Raw genomic sequence first — 13,696 nt, 5'->3', positions numbered from 1 at the left:
GACAGCTGTTTTAATCTGCAAATCATTTTGATTGTAATGACTTAATTAACCTCTGATCACATGCCTGCATCAATCTCACACATTTTCACTTATAGCATAGTTTTTATATAGTTTAGCTCCGTCTTGAGGTTGCAAAGGTATTCCATAGAAGACAGGAAGAAAAAAGTTTGTCCTTCAGGGAAATTTCTTAAGAATTAGAAAAAAAAAAGCCTGCTTTGCACCAAAATGAAAACAAAACCTGCCCTTTTTTTGAAGAGGAAGAAGCCAGCCCATCTTAGAGAAGCAGATAGCCCAGCCATTGGCAGATGCACGGAGGAAGCAAGGCTATGTTTATGTTGACCCTAAGATGACCAAGCCAGGGAGAACACATGGAAGTGCTTGAGAACAGTCTTCCCAAGTATAAGATCATAAGAGTCTATAAATCCTGTCTGCTCTTGCATCTGGTGATGCAAGGGATCCTGGGTTATCTCACGTCTGACATCAAAGGACGTGGCCACACGCAGAGATGGAGCTCAACACTAATTTCTACTGTAGTCAAAGCCATGATAAAGGGTCTGAGATTCCTGCCTGAGCACTGCGCAGAGATTGCTTCCAGCCCAAACTCAGGTTGTGTCTACTTAGTGTGGAAGGCTGAGTCTTTCCTTAAGCACTGGCCTATGGCCACACTCAATGTTTGACAAATACGGTCTAAGAAACAAGGTCCTGGTTTGTGCCTTGTTTTGCACCAGGAGTTGAACCTGTGGCCACCACATTTCACTGAGTGGTCTGGCCCTTCCAGAGAGGAAGCTTCCCCTTACACAGGGAAATTTTTCAAGTGTTCAAGGCCAGGTTGGATGAGGCTTTGGGCAACCAGGTGTAGTGGAGGGTTTCCCTGCCCATGGCAGGGGGGTTGGAACTAGATGATCTTTGAGGTCCCTTCCAACTCTAACCATTCTATGATTCTATGATTCAATGAAATTCCCAACAGTGCAGACATGTGTCACAGTCGCGGCCGCACTGGGTAACTCTGCCAGTCCAGTGTCAAATAGTTGTATTGCCAATACTGAAAGACGTCCAGCTGGCACAAATCTATCGTTCTCAGAAACTGTGGTTTTGTTAAAGCTACCTTTAAGGAATCAATGTTAAAAATGTCTATTTACCACATGAAACAGAACATTTTCTGAAACATAAATTGATCTGTATACTGCTGTTTAGAGACAAGTGGCACATGGCTCCTAAAATCAGATTTTCAGAGGTTCTGAGAACTCCAGTAGATCTCCTTCACAACTTACTTTTTTTTTTTTTTTAATTTTGTGTTCAAAGTGAAGTTCTTCTCTTAAGCTTCTTTTATTTTCCTGGAATGATAGATAAACAATATATTTGATATCAAACATGAAGACTAACATACCCTTGTAGTGAAAGCATACTGAAAGGGGTTTGGTGTGGTGTTAGGGTCCCAGTCCTTCAAACTGGGAGATGTGCTGTAAGGAAAACAGTTCTAGAGCTTCACCCAATTGCTCTGAGTACCTTATTAATCTTTTTTTTTTTAAGCTGAACATGGGATATTTTGATCTTTTGTAAAAATATATCGATCCTTTGAAGATAAAAGGTCTCTTGATGCCTAACACCTTGATGAAAAACACATGACAAGTAACAGATTTTATCTATGAAGAAACATTTTTAGCTCCTTTGGTTTATGCTTTAGCTCTGGTTCTCTTTTAGTAAAGTTCAATATTAATAGCCAGGAGGACTGATGATGTTTAAATACAGCAAAGACTTAAAATTTCATATCATCTAGGTAGCAGAACTGCAGACAGATTCTCTGCTTGTGCTAAGACGTTTGACTACAACAGATCTATGATACTTTATAGCGAGAGATTTTGACCCTGGGGAATGGATTTGTGAGTCTCATACAAATTACTGTCTTTAGTGTCCTAATTGATTCCATCTGTAGTTTTACACCCTTTCCTTTTTTCTTCCTCTTTCCTTTGTAGTCAGAGCTACCTTCAAACTGCAAGTGACGTGCCTGGGGGTCACAACCTGGATCCCTCTGCAAACTACAATTCCCCAAAGTTTCGCTCAAGGAATCAGAGCTATATGAGAGCAGTGAGCACCCTCAGTCAGGCCAGCTGTGTTAGTCAGGTGGGAAATTCTTCTTATAACTTTTCTTATAGGTTAATCACAGATGCAAGAGTTGTTACTAGTGGATGGTTTTAGGGTTTTTTACAATTAATACCAAACCGAGGATGTGAATTGTCAAATTAATTCAGTTCTAAGGAATGTAACCTTTGTTCAAAATTTCAAGAAAAATACTGAATGCTAGAAACAAAGAGACACTATCACACATAATATTTTCTTTTTTTTTCATAAAAAAACATGAATACTGGTATTTTCATTTTCAGTCTATATTAAATATTTAAATGTTAAGAAGATTCAGACTGAGCATAAGGGGCACACTCCTACAATACTCATCCTCTGAAAATATCTGCTCTGATTTCAGCAAATGTGGGTTGCCAGATTAAGATATGATTGAAATAATTATTCTCCAAAGGAGCAATAATTCATCTCTAAACTCAATCCCTCACTCTTCTTGGGTGAAAGAATAAGTCCTATCAATTATTCTATGTATGGGGACTTCTGAAAAGGGACGTTTTTCCACCCTGATGGTTTTATGTCGGTTAGTTAGTACTAATTTGTGTTGAAGTGAGATCTGAATCAGGCCTGAAGTGCAAGCAGCCTTATGAAGTACATGCATGTTACGTTTAGCAGAAGATTGTAAATAAAATTTCCAATGTTTCTAATGTGTATTGCTCCTGACATTTCTTCCCTGTGTTGCTTCATGACAGATGGGCCCTGCCCTTTTCTCAAACATGTGTTACTTTATTTTTCTTTGACCATTTAGTGAGGCACCTAAGGGTATAGTAGCTAATTATGCACAAAGGTTATGTTAAAAAAAAAAAAACTTTTTAAAGCATTTTGATATTCATTCACATTCAATTTGTATTGCATGGCTATTCAGGCCTGGATTCAACTCATCTAACTGAGGCTTTTAACTGAGGCATCAACTAAAGCTTCCTCTGTAGTTAATGGAGTGGAACAGTGTTTCCCAGGACAGTGCACATCTCAAGTGGGCCGAGAGCCGTCTGGAAATGGAAATGCTTGTCAGTCTCCACTGACTGTAGAGTTGGGAGGGATGAGTCATCTGGCTAATGCCCTTCAGTGAAATTCCTTAATTTATGTGGGATAAATCTAAGTATAATATTGTATAGCACACATCAGAATAAGAAACAGACAGTCAATCATTTTCCAAACCTTTCATTATTTTTCATAACTCCCTTGTGAAACCTGTCCCCATCATTTTCATGCCTTGATTTTCATTACCCTGCTTTGGTTAGTTTCTATTCTTATTACACTTCAGTTTTGAGAAAATTTCACAAGAATTAGATACTGCATTCAAAGCAAGTGCTGTTGGCTGTCACCTAACAGTGTTATAATATAGAACTATTCTAACATCTTCTGCCTCTTTGACCATGTCTGTGCATGGAGATGTTCAGTGAGCTGTCCATAACGACTAATTGGTTTCAACAGTGGTTAAAATTCTTCATTCCGATGTGCATTACTAGGAAAGATATCCACAATAGATTTCATTTGCAGGTGGATTGCTCAATTGTCCAAATTAACTATACCTGCTGGATATAGTTCCTTACTTTCTTTTCCAGTCTTCACTACAACTACAACTACATACTTCCTACCTCACAGTCCAACTGTTTCCAGACCATTAAGAAATTCATTTAAGAGATACTACACAAAGTAAATGTCCTAAAATAACATGTTCTGAACCTTTGTTGTTTCCTGTTCTTTTTCCATGACACCATCATCTTCTTATCCCATCTACATATTAGCATTTTTATGATTTGTGGTATTTGTAATGCCTTTTCTTTTGTGAGATCCTTCCTTTTTCAATCTTGACCAAGGGTAGAGCCAAGAAATATGCTGGGTTCCATGGTTTATATTTTTAATTTAAGTTTTAAAAACTTTTATTTTTCTATTGTCAATGACCTTAGTTTGAAAGAAGTGGTTAGGAGTTAAAGTGTTTATGGACTACATTACCATAAATTTCCTGATCAATGATGTATGCAAAATATTTCAGAGTAAGATTTTTTTTAATCTTTTCGAGATTGCATTAGTCTACTTAACTTTATTAGAAGCAAATTTTATGAAGGGTAATGTAATTCCTTTCAGAGGATATTTAGTAGCCAAAATGTCTTACATGAAATTAAAATATCAGTTATTCATTATCATCAGAAGTTCTGTATGAAATTTCCATTTACTTAATCAAAATCCTAGAACATTTGAAACATTTGCACTCACTCACTTTCCATAATGAATAATGTACTAGGAACAGTAATAATAAAAAATGCACTTAGCAGTTGCATAGAAAAAGTAATATCAACTGGATGTGCTGTTTAGTGATGCTACAAATTTAACTTGGTATTTATACTCATTCTGATTTCTAGCACTCTCTTTTTAAACAAATTATTATCAGGAGGACATATCAGAAGGTCATGCATTTGTCTGTCCAGTGTTAACTTCATATCTGATTTTGGATAAACATAATTTTGAATTATTCAGGTACATTTACAGGTAGTCGGGGCTGACTTCAGAGAACCTGTTAAAAATTATCTAGGTAGTTTAGGAACTCTTCTTCAAAACTGCAATACACAGTTCCCTACTGAGAGGTTCCCTAAGCCTGGCTAGCCTGCTTAAACCATGTTTATCATGAAAGCTACCTAAATATTCACGGTTCTGCATCATGCCCAACCTGCAGGGCAGGGTCAGCAGGTAGATGCTGGTTCCCCCCAAGCCCTGCAGGGAGCTGGAGGGTGGTGCTGAAATCCCCCAAAAGGCCAACCTGGTAGGTGATGCAGGTAGGCACATCTAGGGTGCTCCAACAGGCAGGGTTCCTCAGCACACCTGGTGGCAGAAGTATCAGACTTAAAAGAATGCTGCTGAAGAAAAGGCAGCAGTAGTGGTTGCATCTCGTTTTTTCCACAGTAGTTGAACAGCTAACTCTGTTAACCAGGGAATGAGTTTGGTTTACAACCCTTCTCAGCTAAAGGTGATCTAAGCATTGTTTTCCCATCTGACTACTTTTCACTCTATTTCAGACAGTGGTTATTCTTTCACATGCTTCACTGGGCACAACTCTAGATGCAATATTTCTCAAACTTTTCAGAAGCGTCACCTCCTCTGAACTTACACATCTTCAAGTATGAGATACTTTCTTGAGCCCCTTTATAGTAAGAGGAAGATAACAACCTGCCACACAGGTCCACATGAATAGCAACTTTGCTGATAAGTGAGGAACCAGTCAATCCACCCTCACCTTTCGAAGGCTAATATTCATAATAATAACCATATTCATATGATTTCTGTTCTGCTATCCTGACAGAACATGGATTTCTGTCAGCACAGAGTGATCTTGTTGGTTACCATTAAATCATGTGTTTAGAATCCTCTGAATATGCCAAAAGATATTACATGTAAAATCAATTGTATGGCATGTGTGATGTACTTGCTATATTCGTATAAACAGCTGATGTAAGTTAAAAAAATGTGAATGTGATCAGAAGGGATTACTACATTTTAACTATTTGCTAAAACAGTTCTTCATCAATGTACAGGTGTCCATTTGAGATGTTGAGGCCGTGATGATCACAAAAAAGCAAGTCAAAAATCAAATGCATTGTTGTTGTTTATTCAGATGAGTGAAGCAGAGGTTAATGGGCAATTTGAATCGGTGTGTGAATCAGTGTTTAGTGAAGTTGAAGCTCAGGCAATGGATGCCCTTGACCTCCCTGGATGTTTCCGAACAAGAAGCCACAGTTACTTGCGTGCCATTCAGGCAGGCTATTCCCAAGATGATGAATGTATACCTGCGATGGCATCTTCCAACATCACCTCGACTATCAGGTCAACCACAGGTAAGCAAATCTACACTGACCCTTCTACTGTTCTGCATGTAAAAATACGTTGTCTGGTTTTGTAAAAGGGTATTTGACACTGGAAACAATTCCCCTGTGTAGTGATAATATTTGATAACCAGTATTCTTAGGTTTGTAATACTGTACCATTGTGGCTATCACTCGGAATAAGCTCCTTCTGGGGAGAAGCCTCCAAGCACAATATAATGGACCTGGACTTCAGCATAGCCTTAATTTGACCTCCATTTCCCATACATACAGTTATCCAAGTGCAAATATAAAAATGCAAGTGTGAATGGTATCATTTAGATATTGTTAGACATTTAGGTATTTTTATCTATCAAGTAACTGATCTTCTGAATGAGATCAGTTGCACTCAATTTATGTCTTAAAGAAAGAGAGAAAGAAGATTTTAAATATTTGGTCTAAATACTTCCAGACAATTAACTTAACAAGGAATTAATTACTTTTAGAAAAGGTGTAACCAGTTGTATCAATACACTGAATCATAAACATTATGGCAAGCTTCACACATTGCTATTACTCATCAGTAACCATTAGTATTCGTTGTTATTCACTTTTAGGATCTTTTAATATTCTTGTAGCAACTTTCTTTTCTCTTATTAGTTGCTCGGCAAAGATGATAGCTTTATTCATTTTAGAATATTATCATTTAGTATTGGTAGAGAAAAGATGGCATAGATAGCAATTAAATAATTAAAATCAAATCTATAACAAACACGTATTCTCTGTTAAGTGATTCAAATTCACTTTTATGTTTCCAAATATGTTACTGTCAGTTCCTATGATATTGTCCTTGCCATGTACTATTAAATTGCCATGCAGGCTACCCATCTACAAAAGGTAAAATTAGAGCTCAAAAATGTATCATGCAAAAATACTTTTGAAATTATTTGCTTGACACATCTGTTGTATAACAGAAGAGTGGAAGCTTAAAAAGGAAGTAAGCTGAGGTTGAATAACGTATATTTGCATTCCAGAAGCAGCATAAAATGTTATTTTATCTTAAGCATAGTATTTTAATTGCTATATATAACTTTCTATAAATCCAGAAGTTGTGGCTTACAGTGCCACCTCTAGGGATGTTTCTGTCCTTTGTTTGATAGAGATGCTACCATGATATAAAATGATATTTTATTGCTACTCCAGAGAATAATTTTCATCTTTGTCATAGAGTACTGTGTGATTATTATGAAGAAACCTTCCATGGCAAAAGACACAACTAAATATCTATTTTAGTGCCTGACTCCAGGTACTGAATTGGAATACTTTCAGAATTACTTTGGTTACCAAGTTGATTGGTTTTAACCTAAGCTGTCTTGAGTTTCTATGCTAGATAAGCCCAAAATTCTCACTAAAAGAAATTTATTTCGTTTTCTCTAGAACAAAAAAGCTGAATAATTGAGTATATTTGGGAAAATAAACAGATTAGGCAGTAAATATGTTTGCATCTCAGTGTTTTCATACTCAGGAAAAAATGTTTTGCATTGATTAGTAGTCTGCTGGTTAAACACTGTCATTATGAAAACTTTAACCTTCATTTCACACATGGCTTCTCTCTCATTTCAGAAATGATTTATCAGATTGATTTTCTTACCCAAATATCATAGAATCATAGAATGGTTAGGGTTGGAAGGAACTTTCAAGATCATCTAGTTCCAACCCCCTGCCGTGGGCAGGGAAACCCTCCACTACACCAGGTTGCTCAAAGCCTCACCCAACCTGGCCTTGAACTTCCAGGGGTGGGGCATCCACAGCTTCTTTGGGAAACCTGTTCCAGTGCTTCAGAGTGAACAATTTCTTCCTTAGATCTAATCTAAATCTCCCCTCTTTCAGTTTAAAGCCATTGCCCCTTCTCCTGTCACTACATGCCCTTGTAAAAAGTCCCTCTCCAGCTTTCAAATATGTAATATTTCTCCTTTGTTGTGATGAGGTGATATTGATATTGACATTGTGGAGAAAAAAAGGTAATTTAAGATGTTTTCCTGAGCCAAAACCGTTTCCAAGCCTATGAACTGTATGCAGTTCTGAGTGTGGTTCTGTATTCAAAATATTAACTTTGTACTACTGAGCAAGTTTGTTCTCAGCATCTATATAAGAGAAATGTTCAAATTAGAAATATTTATCTGATTTACAAGAAGAGTAAGGATTATATGATTCACTATTGTGTTGGTTTTGGCTGGAATGCAGTTAATTCTCTTCATAGTAGCTAGCATGGAGCTATGTTTTGGATTTGTACTGAAAACAGTGTTGATTAATACAGAGATGTTTTTGTTATTGCTGAGCAGTGCTTACACAGAGCCAAAGCCTTTTCTGCTTCTCTCCCCACCCCACCAGTGAGTGGACTGGGGGTGCACAAGCAGTTAGGAGGGGACACAGGTGGGACAGCTGACCCCAACTGACCAAAGGGATATCCCACACCATATGACATCATGTTCAGGATGTAAAGCTGGGGGGAAGGAGGAGAAAGCAGGGGACGTTCAGAGTGATGGCATTTGTCTTCCCAAATAACCATTATGTGTGATGGAGCCCTGCTTCCCTGGAGATGGCTGAACAACTGCCTGCGATGGGAAATAGTGAATTAATTCCTTGTTTCGCTCTGCTTGCATATGCAGCTTTTACTTTACCTGTTAAACTGTCTTTATCTCAACTCACACGTTTTCTCCCTTTTACCCTTCCGATTCTCTCCCCCATCCCGCTGTGGGGGTGAGTGAGCGAGCAGCTGCATGGGGCTTAGTTACCAGCTGGGGTTAAACCACAGCTATTAAGTAAAAATTTCGGTTGCCAAGTAAGTTCTCGTTTTTAAAACCTTAGGGGTAACTCCTCCATTTTTCTCTCTTCAGCCCCTGTCACTTTGGAGGGAGATGCTCCATTTCCTATCATTACTATAATTCAACAAAAAACCTTACTTTTCCAGCCCTCTATGAAAACTGTGAAAGAAACAGTTGCCTGAGATATGAAAACGATGTTGGCAGATATTTGACATTTATACATTCTTCATTCAAATTAATGTCAAAAAGGTCAAAGTTTCACATTACCCTTCAGTTCCAATTCAGTCTTTTGAATTCTTAGGAAAATTACATTGCATTAATTCTTTTTTTTTTTTCTTCTGATGTAACAAACTCTTCTTGGCAAAGAAAATAAAGCAATTTCTTAGAAAATTAACAGGCATTGCAATTTAATTACTACTTGAAATTTTAGTGATATAGGTCATGACTGCCTCTTATCGATGTTGTAAAGCAATTAAATAATAACACATGCTTAGCTAAAAATTAATTCATGTAACTAAAAATGTAAATCTAAAATAAAAAATGTAATATTTGATCTATGAATTCAATTCAAAAGTATGGAATCTATATTTACGGCATCAGTCTTCTAAAATGTTCCTAGACTCATGAACAGCTTTCAGAAGGTAGGAAGGTTGCAACTATAATGACTCTTAAGTGGGACATTATTAATAGGCTCTGTTAACAGGATCTTCTAATACAGGGACAAAGAAGTACCAGTAAGTAGCTCTTCTTAAATGTATACAGCTTTACAGAGAGAGCCAGATGGTTCATTGGTAATGTCTATGGTACTAACGAACAAATAACTTCTGCACAGACCCATGTAGTTTAATTACTTGTGGAATCAGGCTTCTCCACCTCTGATAGAGACTCTAAAAAGACGAGACATAGGGCACTACCTGTTGCCTCAGGTGTAAATGAATGAGATGAGTAACAATGCAGAGGAGACAGCCAGCGTTGCTGGCACACTATAAGCTAGACCCGGACTCTGTGTGACCCCTGCTAAGACTCCTATTTATTGTGGATAGGGCATTTCTAGCTATCCCATTTCATTTTGTAAAGAGATAATGAACCCAGTAAAAAATACTTCATGTTAAAAGCCCTGAATGACAGCATATGCTTTCTGTCTCTGAACTGTATCCAGTTGCAGCTGTCAGATGCACAGCTGAGAAAATACAGCACCAGCTGCTGCTGCCTCCCACCTTGTCCCTCTATCACAGACAACGTGTAATTTCCTGAATGAGAAGTCACAGAGTGCAGTAGTCATCCTAACTACTCTTGCCTTACATCTTTGCTACTCTTGTAAGCAACGCTTCACTTTTCAGGAAGAGCGCATAAAATCTGGGTCACTTTTCCATGTAGTACCAGATTGATTCCCTATTGCCTAAGTATATCTGCATGTATATACACTATGCTGTCAGCTTGGAAGGCTCCTTCCTGGTAACATCTGGGTAGCATGGCAGAGTGCTGTGGGGACATACACGAGCTGCCTGAGGTACCAGAGCTGTGTCACCACCAGCTCCGTGCGCAGTGGGCCCTGGCTGCCCAGTCCATTTTGGGAAGCAGAGTCCATTAAGCTGGGAGCAGTGCCACAGTAACGTGTTATCCCACCTGCAATACCTGGCCTCTCACTGAAAAGTAATTCAAATACCCTGGTACAACACTGGATAGTACTCTGAAAACATAACCAACGAGGAGGTCTGGAAGATCTTAACCAGTCTCCAGTTGTTTCCCCTTTGCCTGAGAAGGTCAACTTATTTTTGTTACATGTCCTCTATGTAGAGAGAGTCCTGTATATGACTTACTCCATGTTATAGAATATTTCAGGATACTTCCTCACTGTTTTTCCTGCTGATGTTGCTTGATTTTGCCATGTATGCAGAAATACTTGCTGAGTTGCAATGATATTGGAGGTAGCAATTAGGGTGGCCTGTTGTAAAGCAGAATAATATGTTAAAATCACTCCTCTGAGACAGAGAGTAATTTGATATTTGCACATTTGCCCATCCAGGATATCCTGAACATCATGTTATCATAGGTTCAGATGTGGGGGGAACACTCAGTTTCTCCTGATGGCATTATTATATATTGTATAAAACACTTCCGCCTTTATTGAGAGAGACACTGCCACTCTAGTCCACTGCTCAGGACACTCACTCATCAGGTGGGATATCTGCTCAGTGAACATTGCTTCTGTATGCAAATTGAAACAGCTAAGCCAGAACAGTCTAAATGTCCTATGAGGAGGAACTGAAGCACTCCAATCAGAGGTACTAAATCCTTCTCCAGCAACAAGGACTGACTGAGTAGCCTCAGTTAAGTTCTCCAGCGTTTAGGCTGATGAATAAAAGGGAGTGTGATCTTCAGTTTCTTAAAACTACTTCACATTTTCCTCTAACCCAAGTTATTTCACTACAGCTATATTTTTTTATGAATGGATTAATGACAAAAAAAAATTCACCTAGCTATGGACTTCAGCACAATGGGGACTGGGTCATGGTACGTAAAGGCATCCTGGGTTTCTGCCCTATGTTAAATGTCAGTCCCAAATCACTTCTCCTGCTTCAGGGATTTCCAGCCAATCTTGAGAGAAACTGAGCATGAAGAACCGCTAATTGCAGAGGATATAGTCACTAACCTTAAGTGGCCAGTACACTGCATTACAATGACTTAATTTTTCTAGAAAATGTAGCATAATGCAAACCTGTCAGATCAGTTGTATATGCATCTCCTTTTATCTAATTCGTAGAAGATAGCTCTACTAAACTCATGCTTACTAAAGATTCCACTGAAAAAGATGAGAAGTAGGGAACTGTCTTTTGTCCCTTTTTACTTTTCTCAGCCAGTAGGACTTTGCTTGGCAATGAGTACACTTCAGAGAATTCCACATTTACTGAAGTATTGAGCACTAATTCCAAAACCAATTAATTCAAACAAGGTCACATTGCATGAGGGAGTTTTCAATTACAGCTCACACGATTACTCAGAATGCCTGAGGAATTGCAGGTTTCCTTTCTCCTGACTTAAAGCTATTTTCAGCTTTCCATTTTTGAAATAAGGGGCTACGTAGGGTGAATTTTTAGAGCACATGTTTGATATTTAGCCACAAAACTCTCATTACTAGTAAATAGATTGCATGGTCATGTACCTACAAACGTAAAGGCATGAGAATATGGTATTTCATCAAGAAGTTGTACTGTTCCATAGCACAGCTACCCCTGCAGATTCCAAAAAGACTGAGTCTCTGGTTGCTATCTGAACACTAATGACAGTAGTTAGTCTTTTGGGGAGAGGTGTTCAAAGATATGAGGATATCAAGGGCAGTCAGTGAAGGGTCACGAAGAAGACAAAGGGTCTTGAGCTTCTCTCCCATGAGGAAAGCATACAAGAATTGGGACTGTTCAGCCTAGAGAAGAGAAGGCTCAGAAGGGATTTTATAAATGTATAGAAATAGAAATAGTGGAAAAACACACTCCTCAGTTCCTAAAAGAAAAATATTTTATGATCAATAAATGTCTGATTTTCTTTTATTTTCTCAACAATGAGATACTTCATCCAGGTGACTGCTTGGATCTTCTTAATCCAATGCACTATGGTTAGGAACAAACAAATGGGGAAAAACATGTACATGGAGTAACATCTCCAAAATTTCTGTTCTGTCTATAATAAGAATAGAAATAAATGCTGACTCTTATAGGTTTTTACAGGTATCCATTGCTACATAATAGCTAACAGTGGTATTCACAACAGGTATGTTTAAAACCATAAAACCTTAAGTCCAAATAAGATACACAAGGCTGTTTTCTCAATTATAATTTGCCTATTGACTTTGTTTAATTACTGGTGAGGCCCCATGGAATTATCTGGCACTCTAATTCTCTGCAGGAAACATACCGTATATCTGTGGGAGCACTTGGGGATCTTGAGTTAATACTTTGATGCTGTGCCAACTTGTGTGCTTATACTGTGAGAATAAATCTTATACTAACAAATGATGAGCCCAGTTCTGCACTTAGATATGCACACATCATTTCCATTGCTCTGGGTGTATCTGGGGGGAATAATTAGTCTTTAATTCTTTTAAATATATTGAAGTTCTGCTGCTATGCTGACACTGCTATTTAATAGCAGCTCTGCATGGTGGAAGTGGCCCAGAGAGTCACTGAGATGAAGGTGACACAACCCTTTGGTTCGAGGAGTTCAGCAGAGGATGGCTAAGGGGCCATCACAACTGTTCATAACCCTGAGATTCCCTGAGACGGAGGAAGGCTGTGCCAACTGGGGCTGCCAGGCTGCCTGGCCTCTTCAGGCTGATGAGGCGTGAAAACAGTTGGAGCAGTAGTCAGGAGCTTTTCATAATTTTCATTCTCCTTGGTATAGATGATCTGCAGAGGCAAAGATAAAAAATGAAGTCTACGGTTAGTTTAAAAAATGTGTAACAAGTGTTTCTCCCTTGTTCCTGCTGTTCTGTGATTGACATAATTCCTCTGTAACCTATTAGATTTGCCAGACAACTGGTTCTTTTTTTATTAAAAAGGACACCCGTGCTCCCTCCCCTGGCAGAATTTGGCTTCAAAGCTGTTCTCTGGGAGCAGTTCTCACAGTTTTCTCAGCTTCGTTTTCTGTACAATATTATACTGAATAAAAAAAAAAAAGAAAGAATGTGTAAGAATGAAAAAAATGATCATGCAAGGAAGGTGATTCACTGCTCAGGTGTTTGAAGCCTTCCTGACATGATAGAAGCTAACAATGGCAGAGGTAAATTTCAGCCCAGCTGTTTAGCTTCAGGTTGCCAGAGGATTTTGTCCTCAGGTGGGTCTGTGCGGCTGAGGAAAGCTTGCAGGGTGGGTGAGCCTGGAAGCATGAGTTCATCGTGCTTCCTTGTACTTGTAGTAAAAAAGAAGGCAGGTCCCCTCTCCTGCCAGT

General features: G+C 38.5%; 1 protein-coding gene across 4 annotated transcripts in view; it reads left to right on the top strand.

The window, feature by feature from the left end:
- DLGAP2 (DLG associated protein 2) overlaps positions 1 to 13,696 on the top strand; it is a 388,943-nt gene that overhangs the window by 333,431 nt on the left and 41,816 nt on the right. For all 4 annotated transcript variants that reach the window (XM_086608344.1, XM_086608343.1, XM_086608342.1 and 1 more), the window contains 2 exons: positions 1,974 to 2,121; positions 5,744 to 5,963. In XM_086608344.1, the coding sequence (XP_086464470.1) occupies positions 1,974 to 2,121; positions 5,744 to 5,963 (368 nt within the window). The remainder of the gene's footprint in view (positions 1 to 1,973; positions 2,122 to 5,743; positions 5,964 to 13,696) is intronic.

This window comes from Tauraco erythrolophus, chromosome 2, assembly GCF_009769465.1.
Source record: "Tauraco erythrolophus isolate bTauEry1 chromosome 2, bTauEry1.pri, whole genome shotgun sequence".
In the NCBI taxonomy this organism is placed as follows: Eukaryota; Metazoa; Chordata; class Aves; order Musophagiformes; family Musophagidae; genus Tauraco; species Tauraco erythrolophus.
Note: the sequence above shows the minus strand (reverse complement) of the source record. Positions and strands in the feature narration are given on the sequence as shown.